Here is a 16698-nt window from a genome sequence, read left to right as displayed (position 1 = left end):
CCATTACACATACATGTATCACTATCTCAAGCTTTATCTCAGTACTTTAGAAAGAGAGAGTAGTGATGCAGACCTGTGACATAACCTCTTCTGTGATAGGCATAAGCTGGAAAAATCATGCTAAACATACTCTGAGTGCCCAGATTTCTCACAGAAACCTCTGTGGTGCCTCCTGCAATAACTATGTGCAAAACTGAGACTGATCAAGCAGAGCCCACTTCTCTCTAAGGGTGAGCTGCTGCTCCTAGGCTAAAAGCATTTGTTTCCCTGTCTTACAGGTTTTCCCATCAAGAAAAACCAAGTTAGCCCTGCCCTATGCCAAAACCTTTGTTTCCCCAAAGGTAACTCTATGAAAACACCCCAATAGAAGGTCTTAGTCTTTATGGGAATTCTTTTACTGAGTTCTCATTTTAAAACCAGGGAAAAATCTTTGTTCCCATCTTTTCCAAAAGCCTGGAAGTTGCAAGTCTTTCAAATCAAAAAGCATGAAGGCTTTGCTCTGCTTTTGCAAGCAGTATTTACAGCCACGGAAATATTGTTAAATGAGAGGCATTTAGTCAAAACTGGTGAAGAGTCCTGGCATCAGGCTGTATATTAAAATATCCAGGCTGTGTACTTTTCCCACTGCTTGGGACAATAAAAGACAAATACAGCTATTGGCTGTCTAACTTCTAATATTTCCTGGATAGTTTCCCAGTTTCAAGGACCTAGAGGAATGAAAGAGTTTCTTGTTGTTACCCCTGCTAATGGAAGACTTGGCACAGACAAGATAATGCATTGATTTCTGGAACACATTTCATTTGAGACACCCCACAGACACCCTGTGTGGCTCTGAGCCACATAAAACCAGTTCCCAGCTCATTCATTAAAAAAACAATGGCAGGAGGCACTTTCACTTCCTTTTTGAAGACTGTTGGTAGAGTTCATCTGTTTGGCTCCCAAGGTGTGTGCCCCTTGCAGTGGTTGATGGGGTGATTGCCTTGTGTCCCCAGGGAAAGATGTGCCTCCTTAGTCCGTTCTCCAATGCCCTGATTTCTGAACTGCCCAACCAGTTCCCTGTACCCCGACATAAAACACATTGATCAAGCTTGACAGAAGTCATCTTTGAGAGGTCATGCATTTCCAACTCTGCTACCTTAATTTGAGCTTTACCATAAAGATGAGAGTTTGGCAAAGCTAATTCCAGAGGTGTCAGCCAGAAACCTTTCACTTGTTCACCAGCTCATTTTGTATGAACTTCACTGTTTTATTTGGGCTCCAGACCACTGTTTTATTTGGGCTCCTTTATAAGCAAGGACATGGAAAGTCCTTGATTCAAGAACAGAGCACTCAGATTTCTTGTTTTATGTAAACCTCCTTCTATATCCCCAGCTAAGTGCATGTCCTGGATACTCTCCGCAAAAGCCTCATCACATTTCTCACTTCAAATAAACAAGCGAAGATGTCAACCTGGGCAAGCAGCAGGATAGAGGAAAATCAAGCAGTTGGAACTACTTTGTAGGCAGTAAGTGCAAGCATTCCACTCGGATGCAACCCAGATCCCACCCAGAAGTCCCTACATTTCTCTGAAGCCAGCCTAAGAAGCTCTGGAAGCGTTTGTTCAGTTGTGATTTCCTTTGGCTAACGAGTGCAAGAGCTTCCAGGAGGAATGTCTCACCATGCTCACCTGCAGAAGCCCTTGACAAAGATTCCTAGGGAAGCTGTTACAGAAGAGAGCAATGTGAAGAGAAGAGACTTTCTTCTCCACAAAGGAGTGAAAAGACCTCGAGGTTTCTTGGTGGCATCAGGTATACTTTGCACTCACAGGTCAGTTTGACCCACAACTGTGAGTGAGCTGTTACCTCTACCAGCTAAAATAGTGCAGAATGATTTTAAGTCTTTTTCAGTTCGATAACTGACCACTTGCAAATAGATTACACCCTGATATGCTGGGTACCACAGGTCTATAATCTTCCCTGCCACTGACTGAGGAAACTGGTCCAAGAATTCTGAAGGGAGAAGAAGAAGAATTCAAGGGGAAAACAGGGCATACCCTACTGGAAATAAAACCTATTGCCCTATACTTGGAAACAAGCAAAGGCCTGAAATTTGATAAAATAGAGCTGAAATACAGGATCAGTTTAAGGGTTTAAAAGCTTATGGAGGAAGAAAGGCTGGGCATGTCAGCTGTGCCATGTGGCCCTATTAGTAAAGTTTTGAGACAAGTGAAGAAGAAAAAGGTAAGCTGCCTGCATCCAGCATCTTAGATACGCCTATAAAATGACACTGCAAACCCAGTGTTCTTTTCAAGTGTCAGAAAAGGGACCAACCAAGCATAGAGACACAAGGCTCAAAAAGAGCAAACAGACTGCAACAGGCATTTGCTTTTGTGTGTAATTTGTTCCACCTCATAGCAGGGAAACCAGTTTCCAACCCGGGGTCAGCAGGTTGCTGGCAGCGCTGAGCAGCCAGGCTGCTCAAGCAGGGAAGCGTGTTCCCATTGGGCTTAAATTCTCTGCTTAGGGGTCTGCAAGGGTGTTGGAAATACAGTAGATCTGCCAGTCACAAAGCACTGAAAACTTTAATTAGTGACATTTCTGGAAAGCTGCTGAAGTGCATTTTAACTGAGGATGCGCGCAGAAAGTTACTTTGGTTTGCGGTTCATTTTCTGCTCATTCAAGCTTCAACAGGTATTTCAGGTGAGGGACACTGTTAGCTGAATCAGTTTACAGCTCCGACCTCCAGTGAAATCTTCTGTCTTACAGTGCGCACCTAAGACTAATTCTAAATAGGTCCTCACGTTGCTGCAAAGATACAGCATCCACAAGGGCTTAGAGCGTGGTTTACAGGAGAACACATAAGCAGTACAAACCCACTAGGTGCCTGCACTGGACTAGTCCCAGATCTGCTGGGCTCAGGAAAGCACACTGAACAGTAGCTGAATTGCAAGAAATAAAACCTCCATGTTTCACTGTAGCTGCCAGCTCAGCCCGAAAATCACATCCCCATTATGGCCCATAAAAATGGAAATTGCAAATAATGACAGTAATGGGACCAAAGCTGCTTGGGAATGGAGGAAAAAAATATGTATTCTTCCACTGTAGCATGGCCCAAAATCCACAAAAGCAGTTTAATTCCAAAAGAAGAAAGGCAGTCTATTAATCTTCCAGGGATGTCTACCAGCAACGAGGAGGTTTATCTTGATGAACAAGCCTCAAAGAAGCTTCTCTGGCAGCCCATGCCTCCTTTCTGCAGAGTAACTCAATATCTGTCTGGACTCCTGTGACATCCTTTACTTGCTCATGTCCTCCAAATACCCAAGCAACTAACTGGGTGTGCTCAGAAATATGTCACAGCTCTTGGGCAGCTTCCTCACCACTCAGTTCTCAGTCCTGAGAACTTCTTGACTAAATTAACATCAATGAATCAGGTCCTTCCTGCTTATCTTCTTTTGTCAGATGTATTTATTTTCCTCTTACACTTCCCATTAAGTAGACAACAACCTGTTAGAATCATAGAATAGTTAGGGTTGGAAAGGACCTTAAGGACATCCAGTTCCAACCCCCTGCCATGGGCAGGGACACCTCACACTAAACCATGTCACCCAAGGCTCTGTCCACCCTGGCCTTGAACACCACCAGGGATGGAGCATTCACAACCTCCCCGGGCAACCCATTCCAGTGCTTCACCACCCTTACAGTAAAGAACTTCTTCCTTATATCCAATCTAAACTTCCCCTGTTTAAGTTTTAACCCATCACCCCTTGTCCTGTCACTACAGTCCCTAATGAAGAGTCACTCCCCAGCATCCCTGTAGCCCCCCTTCAGATACTGGAAGGCTGCTATGAGGTCTCCATGCAGCCTTCTCTTCTCCAGGATGAACAGACCCAACTTTCTCAGCCTGTCTTCTTATCTGTTCCCAGATAAATCCTCATAGGTCTCAGGAAGCTCATGAGGTGTCATGGTTTAAGCCCAGCTGGTAACTCAGAACCACACAGCAGCTCACTCACTCCCCCCCCTTCTTTCTTCCCTTGCTTCCAGCAGGCTGGGGAGGAGAACTGAAAGAATGTCATTCCCGTGGGTTGAGATAAGAGCAGTCCAGTAACTAAGGTATAACACAAACCACTGCTGCTACCACCAATAATAACAATGATAAGGGAAATAACAAGGGAAGAGAATACAACCGCTCACCACCTGCCAACCGATACCCTGCTCGACCTAAGCAGTGATCTAGCCCTTCCGGGTAACTGCCCCCAGTTTATATAGTGGGCATGACGTGCTGTGGTATGGAATACCCCTTTGGTCAGTTTGGGTCAGGTGTCCTGTCTCTGCTTCCTCCCGGCTTCTCCTCCTCTCTGGCAGAGCATGAGACTCAGAAAGTCCTTGCTCAGAGTAAACATTACAACTAAAAACATTGGTGTTATCAGCGCTGTTCCCAGGCTGAGAGTCAAAAACACAGCACTGCACCAGCAACTAAGGAGAAAAATGGCTGCTACTGCTGAACCCAGGGTGAAAGAGCAAGCCCTGGTTAAGTCTCCAGACTAGTCTACTGACAGTGAGCAATGAGCTGGCACATCACCACAGGCCTATGATCTCACTGTGGGAAGAAGGCTTTGAAAACAAAAACTGTATTTTCAGGTCCTGGCCTTTAAGACAAAGTTGAACAGAACTGAAATGCCAATAGATAGAACTCTGGAGATATGGAGATGGAAAATAATAATCTGAGCTCTAGGAGCCAACTGGGAGCTCGGGTGATTTTCCAGATTAGGCTAAGGAGCAGGGGACCAACTGAAGTAATGTGTTTATACATATCTGACATCTGGAACCAACTTCTTTTAAAAGACATGTTCTTGTTCAGCGGAGTCTGCTCTTACCTCTATCTGGTACACTGCTGGAACAGCTATCCAATATTCCCATAGGGAGGCGCTTGGGCTGTGAAAGTCACTTAGCAAACAAACAAGCAGATACTGGGTGCATTAAAGCTTTAGAGTCATTGAAAAATCAAGGAAAATCTGCCTGCTGTTAGGTGGCAATACTCTGTGCCTACACACAGAGCCACAGTTAGAGATGAACTGTAAGTGCCCAACCTAAGGCAGTTGACAAGACAGGTACCCCAAAACAGCCGTAAGCTTTCCTCTGCTCTCATGTAGGTGCAAGCTTATGTGTTGCAGGAAGGGAAAGGCCCTGCTCAATTCGCTCTCCTTCACTCTGACCCATCAACAGACAGATAGGTCACCCCATCCTTCCTTAGAAGCAAACAGGGCCCTTTTGTTTCTCCTTCACTCCTCACTGAGCTTATAGCAATGCCAACGTGCAATAGAAAGGTCAGCTGTTGGGCCATTTATCACAGGTATACCAGCAGAGAGCCAGAAACCCAGCATCTGTCTCAGTAGCCCTCTCCAGTGTTGATATTCTGTTTCAAATGTCTTTTTCTCTGCAAGTAGATAGATATATATATATACACACACACACACACACACACACATATATATATAAGTTTCCAAATTTACTGTTCCTCAGATGTGAGAAATAGAAGGGCATCTGTCAAGAGTGAGATTAAATTCTCCCTGTAGTCCACACACCATATCCTGGGGAGGACTTGAACTGGATAAGGTTGTGCTAAGCTTGCAATATTTCAGAGTAGAAACTTCATCAACCATAAAAAGTCACCTGCAACAGGCAGACCCTTCACCTCTTCACCTCCTATGCAGGTGCTTAAAGGTAGCTTGGCCTCTAGTAGCTTGGGTTGTATGAAGGGATATGAGTGCAAGGACTGAAATTGCCTCTTTGCAATGTAATCCCAGCAGTTCACAGTACTAATGACACCTTGTCTCCCCATGGGATGGGGAGGAACCGATTGCTTTGCTACATTTTTCAGCATGCCTCAAGTTGGGGTTTTTCTTTCTGACCCTTTCTTTAATGACCTGCCCTAAAATGGATTCACCCCAAACACCCAAAGACTCCCTGAAAGCTTCATCTCCACAGGGTTCCTGTCCATCAGATGGCAAAGCTTGTGTTCAGACAACAGATACTTTTCCTTAGTGTTCTGTCTTTAGGAGGCAGACACAGGACACAGGTTGGCAAGTCCTTGGTTAACAGATGGGGCAATGGGGCAAGTAAGTTCAGCCAGTGACTGAGGTTCAGACCTCTGACTGTTGCCAGACCAAGGAGTCACATCACTGATGATTCATTGTCACAGTACAGTAAGGCCAAAATAAATAGTGGAAAGACTGAACTAAGAAAAGGAGCACATTTCTTATCTGTGTCATAGATGCACTCTGCTCCAGGGTAATAGTCTATCAACAGCCATTTACACTACCTGATAGCAGCTCCTAGAAACAGCCAAGTAAACAGTACAAAATGATTTGCTGCAACACCTTTCATATCTGAGGTAGTAGAAATGCTCTTTCCCAAACAGTGAATGGCTCATTCTGCAGCTGCATGCTATCACAGCAGGATCTGCAGTAGGTAACAGCTCAGCAGAACTCTCAGCATTGCAGCCCTATACCCAAGACAGCATTCCCAGAAGAGATGTCTACCCAGGACCTCAGGACTCTCTTTCTGTACTTCTCCCAAAGTAACTCAGGGAATTTCAACTCAATGAGAGGAGAGCAAAAGCCATTAGATTTCCAGCCACTAGATTAGATTAGATTGACTGTAGCCGATACCCTTTCCTTCTGAGACACCATCACCTCTGTTCTATGAGGAAACATGGCTCTGTCAATACGGTGCCCTATTAACCCTTACACAGCTAACTGTGTCCCATGTCTCTCTCACAGCCCCAGTTCTACAGCACGCCTCTCTTAAGAGACACCCTAACATCCCCTCCCAGCTTCCTTACTTGCCACATCTGAGCATGGCTGGCTCAAGAAATCCCAAACATGGAGACACATTGAATTTTGCCAGCCTAACGTCGAGGGTCAGCCCTGAACAGTCAAGGAGTGTGTCCTGGAAAGCCTCTGGTGCTGCAGGGCCCAGCACTACCCTTTCACGAAGCCGTTGTGGGGAAAAGCTAGCAACAAGGTACAGCCCGTTTTCTTGCTCTGGGCAATCTGCTGCCCAGTTTTGCTAAGCCCTAGAGCTAGCTCTTGCCCCGGGATATCCTAAGGCTTTGGGACTGTTCTAACAACCTTCCACAGCCTCTTTCAGATCTCCGCTAGCTGCCACTCTGCGTAGAGACACTGTAGCTAAAGAAAGGATGTGCTGAAATACACCAAAAAGTTAATTTTTGTGACCTAACTCTTTGGCAATGGCATTTTCATCTGTGCAGACTCCTCAGGGCACACTAATAAAAGCAGAGTGAAACATTGCAGGCTGCATGACAGCCTTACCTCCCTGGGGAGGCTCAGCACACAGAGACAAATGGTGGAGCTGCCCCTCTGCACGCTCTAACTTATTTCAGAGAGTATATATGTCCCACTTGCTCCACAGCTGCCGTAAAGGAGCACACTATTAATTTGCAGAAGCTGGAGCCAGGCTTAAAAATTCCATTAATTAAGTGTTGGCGGAGGTGTTTGGAAAGATGTTCCGATAAATATAGTGCTGTAAAGTGTTTCCCTAGAAACTGAGAAAAAAGTTGAACAATATGAGAAGCACCCAGGCTGGTAACAGCTACTCCTCCCGCTGAGTGGTGCCTGGGCTGTAGAGAGCAGCACAGAATACAAAAGTGAGCCCTTACACCGTGCCTTCCTTCCCTGCGCCCTCCTGCTTCACCCCTCTTCTTGCACCCGTTGTCAGCATACAGGAAACACTGCAAAGTCTATGGCTGCACATTCAGAAATGCCCCATGTTTTAGGGCTCTCAGCTCATGGACTATTCCCTACTTGCCCCTGCGGGACTTGCAGAGGCTAAACTTGCAGTATCTGAAGGGGGCCTATAAGGATGCTGGGGAGGGACTCTTCATTAGGGACTATAGTGATAGGACAAGGGGTAACGGGTTAAAACTTAAACAGGGGAAGTTTAGATTGGATATAAGGACGAAATTCTTTACTGTAAGGGTGGTGAGGCACTAGAATGGGTTGCTCAGGGAGGTTGTGAATGCTCCATCCCTGGTGGTATTCAAGGCCAGGTTGGACAGAGCCTTGGGTGACATGGTTTAGTGTGAGGCATCCCTGCCCATGGCAGGGGGTTTCAAACCGGATGATCTTAAGGTCCTTTCCAACCCTAACTATTCTATGATTCCAAACAAACCCAGCAACCAGCCGCCTTTCAAATGGCTGCTTATAAAATGGGTCATTTTGCTCAATAGCACAGCTTATACATGGTCATATCTACAGCTGATATAAATCAATACTGTTAAGTTTTGCCTCATAAGGGATCTGTAGGGTTTTACTTCACTCTTTTCTGGCACTGTGTGTTCTGCCTGCCATTACCCTTGGAAGTAGATGCGCTCATCCACATCAGCTCAGCAAGCAGAACTGGACATCATACCACTTGTATACCTAGGGATGAAAACACAGAGCCCTCATCTACGTGCTCCTCTGATCATTGCACCATTCCTGCCTGGGGGATGCAGGCAGAGGAGATAGGACTCTGTAGAAAATCTTCTCAATCAGTATCTCTGTCTCCACAGAAATGCATGAGCAAATACCTCTCTGGATGGATGCTGCAGGTATTACAGGAGGACTAGAGCTGATCTTCCCTTAGAAAGGGGACTAGGAAAAGAAGAGCATTTTAGGCTGATTTTGTCCTGTTAAATGATGTTTTAGCATGGTATTTTTCACCTAACAGAAATGTGATCAAAGAAGTTGAGATAAACAATGATTTAATGACGCAAAGTGTAGAAGCTGGGGAGGTTTTGTAAAGAGTTTGTGTATACATGAGAATAAACACTTACATTGCAACCTGCTGCAGGAATCTTAAGTTATTTGCTTTCCATGAACATCCCTGTCAGGGCACTCAGAGCACACAAGCTCTTTCATGAAATCCTTCCATCTTATACACTTTGGTCCATTAAACCAGACACTTATTTTGTTCTAACCGCTCAGCACAGCCTCCTCCTCGCCCAAATAGCCACCTCTGCTTTTAGCCCAGTTTTCTGCCTGTCCTGCCTCACAGCTCAGTTCTCACCCCCCTCAGTCCTTATTGCTGGCTGCCAATGTCTTAAGGAAGCGGGGAGCAGCACACACTCCAACTCCTCCCCTAGGACAACCCTTAGCTTCTTCCAGGATTTCAGGGATATAGCTCTTTTACTCCCTCTCTCTCCCATTGCTGACTATTGCTCCTGTTTTCCCCAGGTGTGGGTAGGAAGAAGATACCCAAGACCTCTGCCTCTTTCTGCAGCCAGCCATCCTGCCAGTGTACCAGCTTTAGGTAACAAACCCATCTTAGAGTCAGCCATCAACAGCACCACTTCTTGATGTCCATGGAGAAAGGAACCTCTTGGGCCAACAGGCAGGGCTCTGGATTGGGGACTCACTCAATATACAACTTGATTCAAGAGGGCATATAATTGAGAAGGTCTGTTGTCAGAAATAATGTTTACTATGCCTCTGTATGAGGACTTTGGGAACAGCAGCTAGGTTAAATAATGGAATATTTTTGCTTCCAAACAAACACAACTAATTCAACTGATCTTATTCCTTGTTCCTCCACCTTGCTTCTCATTTCTCAAAGTCAAGACAAGATTAATGAACCCCACGCAGTACTGCTGGAGGGCTCTGTGTTTTCCAGAGTAGTTCAAGGCACAAAAACACCTTCAGCAGCAAACAGAGAAAACTAAAGCTGATAAAGCCAAGTTTGGAAGCAATTAACATCAATCTAAAATTCTGCTGGTTTGGGGGCTCAGCTTAAAAATAAAAAGCAATTACTGTTGTGACAAATTCAAATAATGCATTGTTTCTCCACAGTTGATTTAGCAAAGGGAGTCTGCCTCCACCAACAGCTACAATAAAAAGCCTTATATAAAAGCTATTTACTTGCACTGAACCTTCTCATGATTTTTTTCAAAAGCTTAGTTCTCAAGAGCATAACAGCCTCTCCCCAACACCTGAGGAAGCAGCAAGCCTTCATACAGTGTGAAGTACACACAACAGCTCTGCCCACACTCAGGAGTACCCGTTCAAATAGGAGAGGTTGCCCAAGAGTTTGAGAATGGCTCCAGCCAGGACAAGCACAGCTCTCCTTGCCCGGTCCTGGCTATAAACACCAGGCAGCTGCTCTTCTGCTTCTCCCCTCCCAGCTAAGGGCTTTAAGAGCTGCTTGTGCTGGAGCTCATAAGGAACTCCATTTGTCACAGTGGGGAGAATCAGTCAGTCTTGAAGATTTGTCCACAGACTTACACAAAGAGTTTGTGTGAGAAAGTGGAAAACAGTCCAGTTCTCAAAGCCCAGAGCACGGCCTTTGGGGTTAAAATGTTAACAGAAATGCATTTTAAAAGCTGCCTGAAGCACAACTTTGCAGTCGATATTTAGCATGCAATAGTAGGGTGCTTGCCCAACGGAAACATCAGCCAGAGCATGAAAATCAGTTTGCAGTTTGAGAAATGTTCAAACTGCCTCTCGTTAATAACTGCAACTTCCCAACCTGTTGCACTGCCGTAAATGACACCGGAGCATTTCTGTGCCAAAGCTCTTGCAAAAGTTTGGGTCAATGGTTTTCAAAATGTGCCAGCAGAGCATCTCTGAGGCAGACCAGGAGCTAGAAATGCTGGGCTTGACATGCAGCACCCATAGCAGTGAGTTGAATGAATGAACAAGGAGTGCTGGAGCTCAAAGAAGGGAAAACACACACGAATGGCAAAACACACCATTCAGAACTAGTGTGCTTTCAAGTCACCTGTGCTCGCAGTGATGTAGAGGAGTCTGATCTGCTATGTGATAAAAGGAGGCTGGAATGCCAATGGGAAGCTTTACATTATTCCTGGCTACAGTCAATGCTCCATACTGATATGATAACAGTCTTACCAAAGGTCTGTGAAGACTTTAATAGTCTTTAGTGAGGCCATTGCCCACTCCCCATGAATGGCACGTTTGCTGTCTACATTGGCAAGGGCCCAAAAGAAGCGGAGTCCATCCCTTTTGGATTGCTCAGCAAGGTCTGCAGGTGCCCTTCTTGGTACACAGAAATCCTCTCAGTTTTCAAGGGCAGAGTTGTTATGTACCTGTCCACACTCTGCAAGAGCCACCTGCCTGGTTTGTACACAGAGAAATGAGTCCATGGACTGCCAGGTAACTTCTGTACACAGAAACTATGTCTATTTTCTCTGGTCGTTTGGCACAACGGAACAAATCAAAGCAGTTGGTACTGTGGCCCGTACATCTCCACTCTGTGCAGGACATAGGGGGTATTTGGAATTTTGGATTTAGCCCAGTCTCCTGCCTGATTGTCCCCATGATGCCTGAATGAGGAAGCTGCACAGTCTGAGCCCATGCTTCAAAAACTTTAGTTCTCATTGTGGACTGCAGAGTGTGTGGTGCAGAGCTGCTGGTTTAGTGTCTTCCAAGAGGAACACAGTTTTCAAGTCTCCTTGCCAAGGGTTATGTCATCTGAACTGATGGACCATGTGTGGGGATGACTGGGAGATTCACCTTACTGCTGTTCTGCACTGAAATGCAAGTGTAGGTGCAGTGGAACAAACTGTAGCTGAACCATCTCTATATTTTCCTTTTGTGCTCAAAGAGAGTCAACCTTTTTCCACTTTCTCTAAGGCTGTCAAAATCCTTCTGTTTGTATGAAAGTGAAATTGTCTTAATGCACCAAAAAAAAAAAAACAGAAAAACTGAAAAAGAGAAATGCAAACATGTTTTGAAGGTTTGTACAGATTTACAAGAAACACCTTGTCATGAGCAGGCAGGGCAGCAGCCTGCTTGCTAAAACCCTTGTGCCAGCTCTGGCTCCAAAGAGAAGATTGCAAGTGCTACATCACAACCTTCAGATGGAGGAAGGGGTTTGTGCCAGTGAGGGTAAGAGTGAAGGAATTTGCAGGAGCTCCTGCCCTTTGGTTGAGGGCATCAGCAGCAAACAGCCCCACCATGTGCCTACTGTGCTACAACTGGTCAGGGGGAAGGACTGCTGCACTCTTGTTTGCAGTGTGCCCAGCTAATAGCTTTATAAAGGTGTTGGAAACGAAGAGAATAAAGAGAATAGCTTCCCCCATACTCTAACCAATTCCAGTGTTAGAGTTTTCATTCCAAACCACTTGACAGTACCTCATTAGCCTACTGCCTATAATAAATGTGTCCAATAACAATCACCAAGTCACACAAAATTAAAAATTCTATAAAATATAGATCAAATACATGTAATGCCATTTATTTTTCTATTCTACTCTAGAATTAAAGAAAATGAGGTCTGCCACCCCCCTTGGCTATGATAAATACAAGCTCCAAAGCAGACTGTCTAAAGTTTCCAGGAATGTGTCTCCAACCTCATGCTGCAGCCTTTGCAAAATTCATACCAATTCTTTCCACAGAAATAAAACATTTGTACAGATGAAGCTGCCTGCAATGCTTCAGGTAGCTACAGAGATGCAAAGCCACTCATCACTTGTCATCTTCTGGAGCACCTCATCAAAACCTGTCAAGGGCAGGAGCTCTGTGGCCATGGCCATCTCAGATGGCTGGAGCAGGACAACTGTGGAACTTGCTGCTCCAAATGCTGCTGTTCCACAAGGCTCAGCTCTAAACAAAGTCAACCTGTCCCCACTCTCCTCACAGCCTGCTGTTGTCATCATGTTGTCAAAACATCTCCCATTTCCCCAAGCTTTGCTGCCCTTCTCATGCAGCCTTCCCACTGCAGCATCCCTGAGCCCCATAGGGATGGCGAGGCAGAACCCCAGTGCTCCCACCTCTCAGGCTTACCACATACAGCTCTGGAAAACAGCACATGGAAGGTCCTTGCTTTGACAGAAAACATTTAGTTTTTCACATCTCAGCAAAAAAAGCTGGAATTAGGGCAGCTAAAGGAGAAACATCGGCTACTTACTGGTGGCTGATAGCAAAGCTCTCAAACCCCAAAATCCCTAGTTTGGAAAGCGTGGAGTCAAAATAAAACCATGTGCCTACCACAAAGTCAGCTTACGCAATCAATCACACAGAATGAAGGACTGCCTTAGTTCAGCTCAGGAAAAGCCCTAGGAACAAAAGCATAGAAATCATTCCTGATGTATAACAAAGTGAGATCTGACCACAGTGTGTGATCAAACAGCTCCGGAACAGTGACCCAATAGTGATTCACAAGTGCTTTCAAATTCCCATGGGTTTTCCATCATCTGATTCCCAGGAATGCCTTGCGGTGCCTCTTTTAACATCTAAATGGGAAGTCAGATGAAATAACTCACCAAACAAGGATTTCCCCCTCACAGGTCCTTCTGCTGCCCTGTCAGGGTCAGGCCACACTAACCAGTTTCCAAGGGAGAAGAGTCTCTTGAGGGAACCCTCTCCAAAATACCTTTCTACAGGCTTGTGCAACTGGCATTTTCCCAAAGGAAACCCCCCTGCAGCTCTGTCCATGCACTCCTGGAGCTCCCAAACCCCTTCCTCCCGAGCGCTTCTCATTGAGTTCAGGTGACATCACGTATAGGAAAGTATCAGAAGAGAAAGACTAACTCTGATAGGAATCAGCTTTATTTGGGTTTGGGTGGGTTTTGGACCCTATTATATTATATTATTATAATTTATAATTATAAACCTAAATAAGTATAAATATCATATATAATATAATTATATTATGTTATTAATATTAATTATATTGAAATTGGGTCCAAATAAAAAAACAATTTGAAATGAAAGTTTTAATTAAAATTAAATTAAAAAATAAGAAGAAACAGAATGATCTGTTGGTTCCTACAAACAGTGAATGACAAAACTCCAACAGATCACTTCAAAACACCCATGCTTAGTCAGACCTACTCAATGTCTGTCTCCACGTGTGGCAAATGACACATTACTGAAAAAAGGATAAGATAAATATAATGTCACACTTCCCTTCCAGTACAACCTCCCTGTGCCCAGGCACTTGTGGTTCAGGCACTCGCTGAGACAGTTTCTTTGTGTTCCTTGGTGTTTATGAACTGACATTTTCCTTCTATAAATGATGAAACGTATAGTGGGGAATTTTTTTTACCACAGTGAGAAATGGAAGATTTTTTTCCTAGTGTCTTTACAGGCAGGAAAATATTGTAGGGAAAATTGCCTGGTATCAGCACCTTAATTCCCTTTACAGAAAACCAGCGGTAGCCTACACATTTAACTACACTTGGTATTAAAAAGGCAAGACGAATTTCATTAAGCAAAACACATTACCTCTCAGCATTGATTACCAGGTTATAAATACGACCTGCTAAGTGTGCATTAAGCAGCAACCTGGAGTTGCTGGTGACTTCCCTGACACTTGAGTAGGTGAATGAAGACCAGAGATGTTCTTTGATAGTACAGAACTTTGAGGGGCTAACTAAGAATAGAAATTGCCTTTGAAAAATGTATTATCTCACTCTGCGCATGCAACTGGGGAGAATGGGTTGTGGCTTGCACAGAGGCACATCCCAACCTGAAAGCCCAAGAGGAGAAAGCAGTGAGGACAGGGTGGCACGACAAGATCCCTTTTGAGGTGCAAAACCCTGTCTCACCTTTTCTGTATGGCATTTCCTGCTGATCTCTGTTCAGTAACACCTTAGGGAAAGGCTTCTTGGAGGACCAGAGTGTATACACTGAATCTGTCTCTGTCAGAGCAGTTTTCTCCAAGACATTTCCCCATTTTTTTGCCACCTGAGTGTCCACACAGGGGAAGGGTGAAGAACTACTCCCCAGAATAAAAACCTGAGACATCAGATAGTCCCCAAGTGGTTTTTAAGAAGAGAGGTGTATGTTTCCACAAAGAGTTATTGCAACTGAAATACTGCTTCCTCCTGTGTCTGGGCCAGCAGCACGGGTTTAGTCACAAGTTTGATGTCCTTGTGTGAAGTGGGTTTGGTGGTCACATCTGACATTTACACAAGTAACAGGACGACACTACATCATCACAGAAGCTACAGGAAACCCCAAAGCAGGCATTGCTGCATGAGCAGAAACCTTTGTCTACAGACAAAGAGAATATAGCATCCTGTAGCTTTGCAAACACCCCACATAGCTTCTGCCCCCTGCAGCTCGCTAGTGACAAGACAAGGTATAGGAGGAGCCATGTAGTTTATCCTACCTCACATTAACATCAAGTTCTTCCATCACAGGCAATAGGCATAGGTAGCTGGCAGTTCAATGTCCATAGAAGAGACCTCGTCCTGCAGTGGAGAGAGAAAGGGCAGTTATAAGTTACAGGATCTGTCTCACAGATGCACATTTGCCCAGTGAAGACACCCATATGCTGCATTTTGCTTCTCTGTCCTGGCTTCTCTTGCAAACAGAAGTCTGGTAGACATGTCAAATGAAGTCATACCATTGCAGAGCTGTCAAAACACAGTTTTCTGTCATCTACCCTGGCATATTTGTATCTCACAACACTAAGGTGCATGCCTGCAAACACAAAATCAAGCTGAAGTGCTAGACAACCTTTTGTGGTTGTGTATACACCACCATTCATGCATAGCTTAGGGCTAACAGAATGCTTCAAGGTCCTAGTGGGACAGTGGCTCTACCAAAAACCAAAAAAAAAAGTTCCCCCTCTTATCAGCTTCCAAGTCTTCATTTGAAAGCTAAGATCAACCTCTAACACCCCCCCCTCCATGGTCACCACTTCTCCTGGGAACTTTTGGGATCGAGATTCCCAAAGGATTATTTCAACTGCAGCAAGGTAGCAAACTACTGCAAGGACCACAGCACAAAAGACTCTTCTGGACAAAGACTCGGTTTCCACAGGGGTGAGGAGAAAAAGCATAGGCAGATGTCAGATGATATCATGCATACCACATCAAAAACTGTATTTATCACAGCCCTCGGCAGACACCTTGTGTTACTGGTTGAAAGGTCCCGTTCTGTGTAGTCCTGCCCCAAATACTAGCAGCATCTTTCCTCTAACTACCACAAATGACTTAGTAGAAAAATGATTTTAAGAAACTAACCCAAAGCATTGTATCAGTGCACAGAGCATGCCACGCTTCACCCAGTGAGCTCTGGGCGCTGGTGTGGGAAGTGGCACGCTCATAAATACCCTTGGTTAAATCATCCTGTCCTTCTTCAAGGTAAAACTCCCAATGACCTCAGACAGACCCATCTCTATGTATTACCAAAGACTTTCACAGCTGAAATAGTCTTGTTTCTAGAAATAAATGAAAAATAAAAGGCTTGCAAAAACACACAAGCAAAAATGCTTGGTGAATGAGTTTCTGTTTTTACACAAAATTAAAACATTGACTTGCCACTAAATTAAAATAGGTTTCCTGTGACACTATATTGTACAGCCTTATGAATACTTAATAGCAGTACTGTAATTACAAAGGACTAAATTATTTGCAGCTCAAGTTAAAATAAATGTACTTACTCCCAGTAACACAGATATAAATATTAATGGGGTTCTTAATTCTATCAAAATTCCATCATGACTCCAAAGAAATGAATGCACCATCTTAATAAAGAATTCGTGCATTTGGTGCTATTAACCCAATGGAAAAAAACAGGGTAAGTTTCTGACTCAGGCTTCCTAGATACGATGCCAGGTTCGCACTCCAAATGAACACCCACTACCCAGGCCTGGCTCAGAGTTTACCAGAATTAGTACTTTGCTAGGTATAGACTATACATAGCTTTACAAGCAAAACTTACTCAAGTCAAAAGATGTTTTTATCTGAGGG

General features: G+C 44.5%; 1 protein-coding gene across 5 annotated transcripts in view; it reads right to left on the bottom strand.

The window, feature by feature from the left end:
- HTR4 (5-hydroxytryptamine receptor 4) overlaps positions 1-16698 on the bottom strand; it is a 130781-nt gene that overhangs the window by 78145 nt on the left and 35938 nt on the right. For all 5 annotated transcript variants that reach the window (XR_008972218.1, XR_008972219.1, XM_057409834.1 and 2 more), the window contains exon 2: positions 15111-15192. Coding sequence is in view for 3 of the 5 variants with exons in the window: in XM_057409834.1 (XP_057265817.1) it covers positions 15111-15136 (26 nt within the window). In the remaining 2 variants the exon portion in view is untranslated. The remainder of the gene's footprint in view (positions 1-15110; positions 15193-16698) is intronic.

The sequence above is a fragment of the Pezoporus wallicus genome, unplaced genomic scaffold (assembly GCF_028554395.1).
Source record: "Pezoporus wallicus isolate ANWC-B61680 ecotype Strahan unplaced genomic scaffold, APGP_CSIRO_Pwel_v1 contig_4309, whole genome shotgun sequence".
NCBI classification, from domain to species: Eukaryota; Metazoa; Chordata; class Aves; order Psittaciformes; family Psittacidae; genus Pezoporus; species Pezoporus wallicus.
This window is presented reverse-complemented; position numbering and strand designations above follow the sequence as displayed.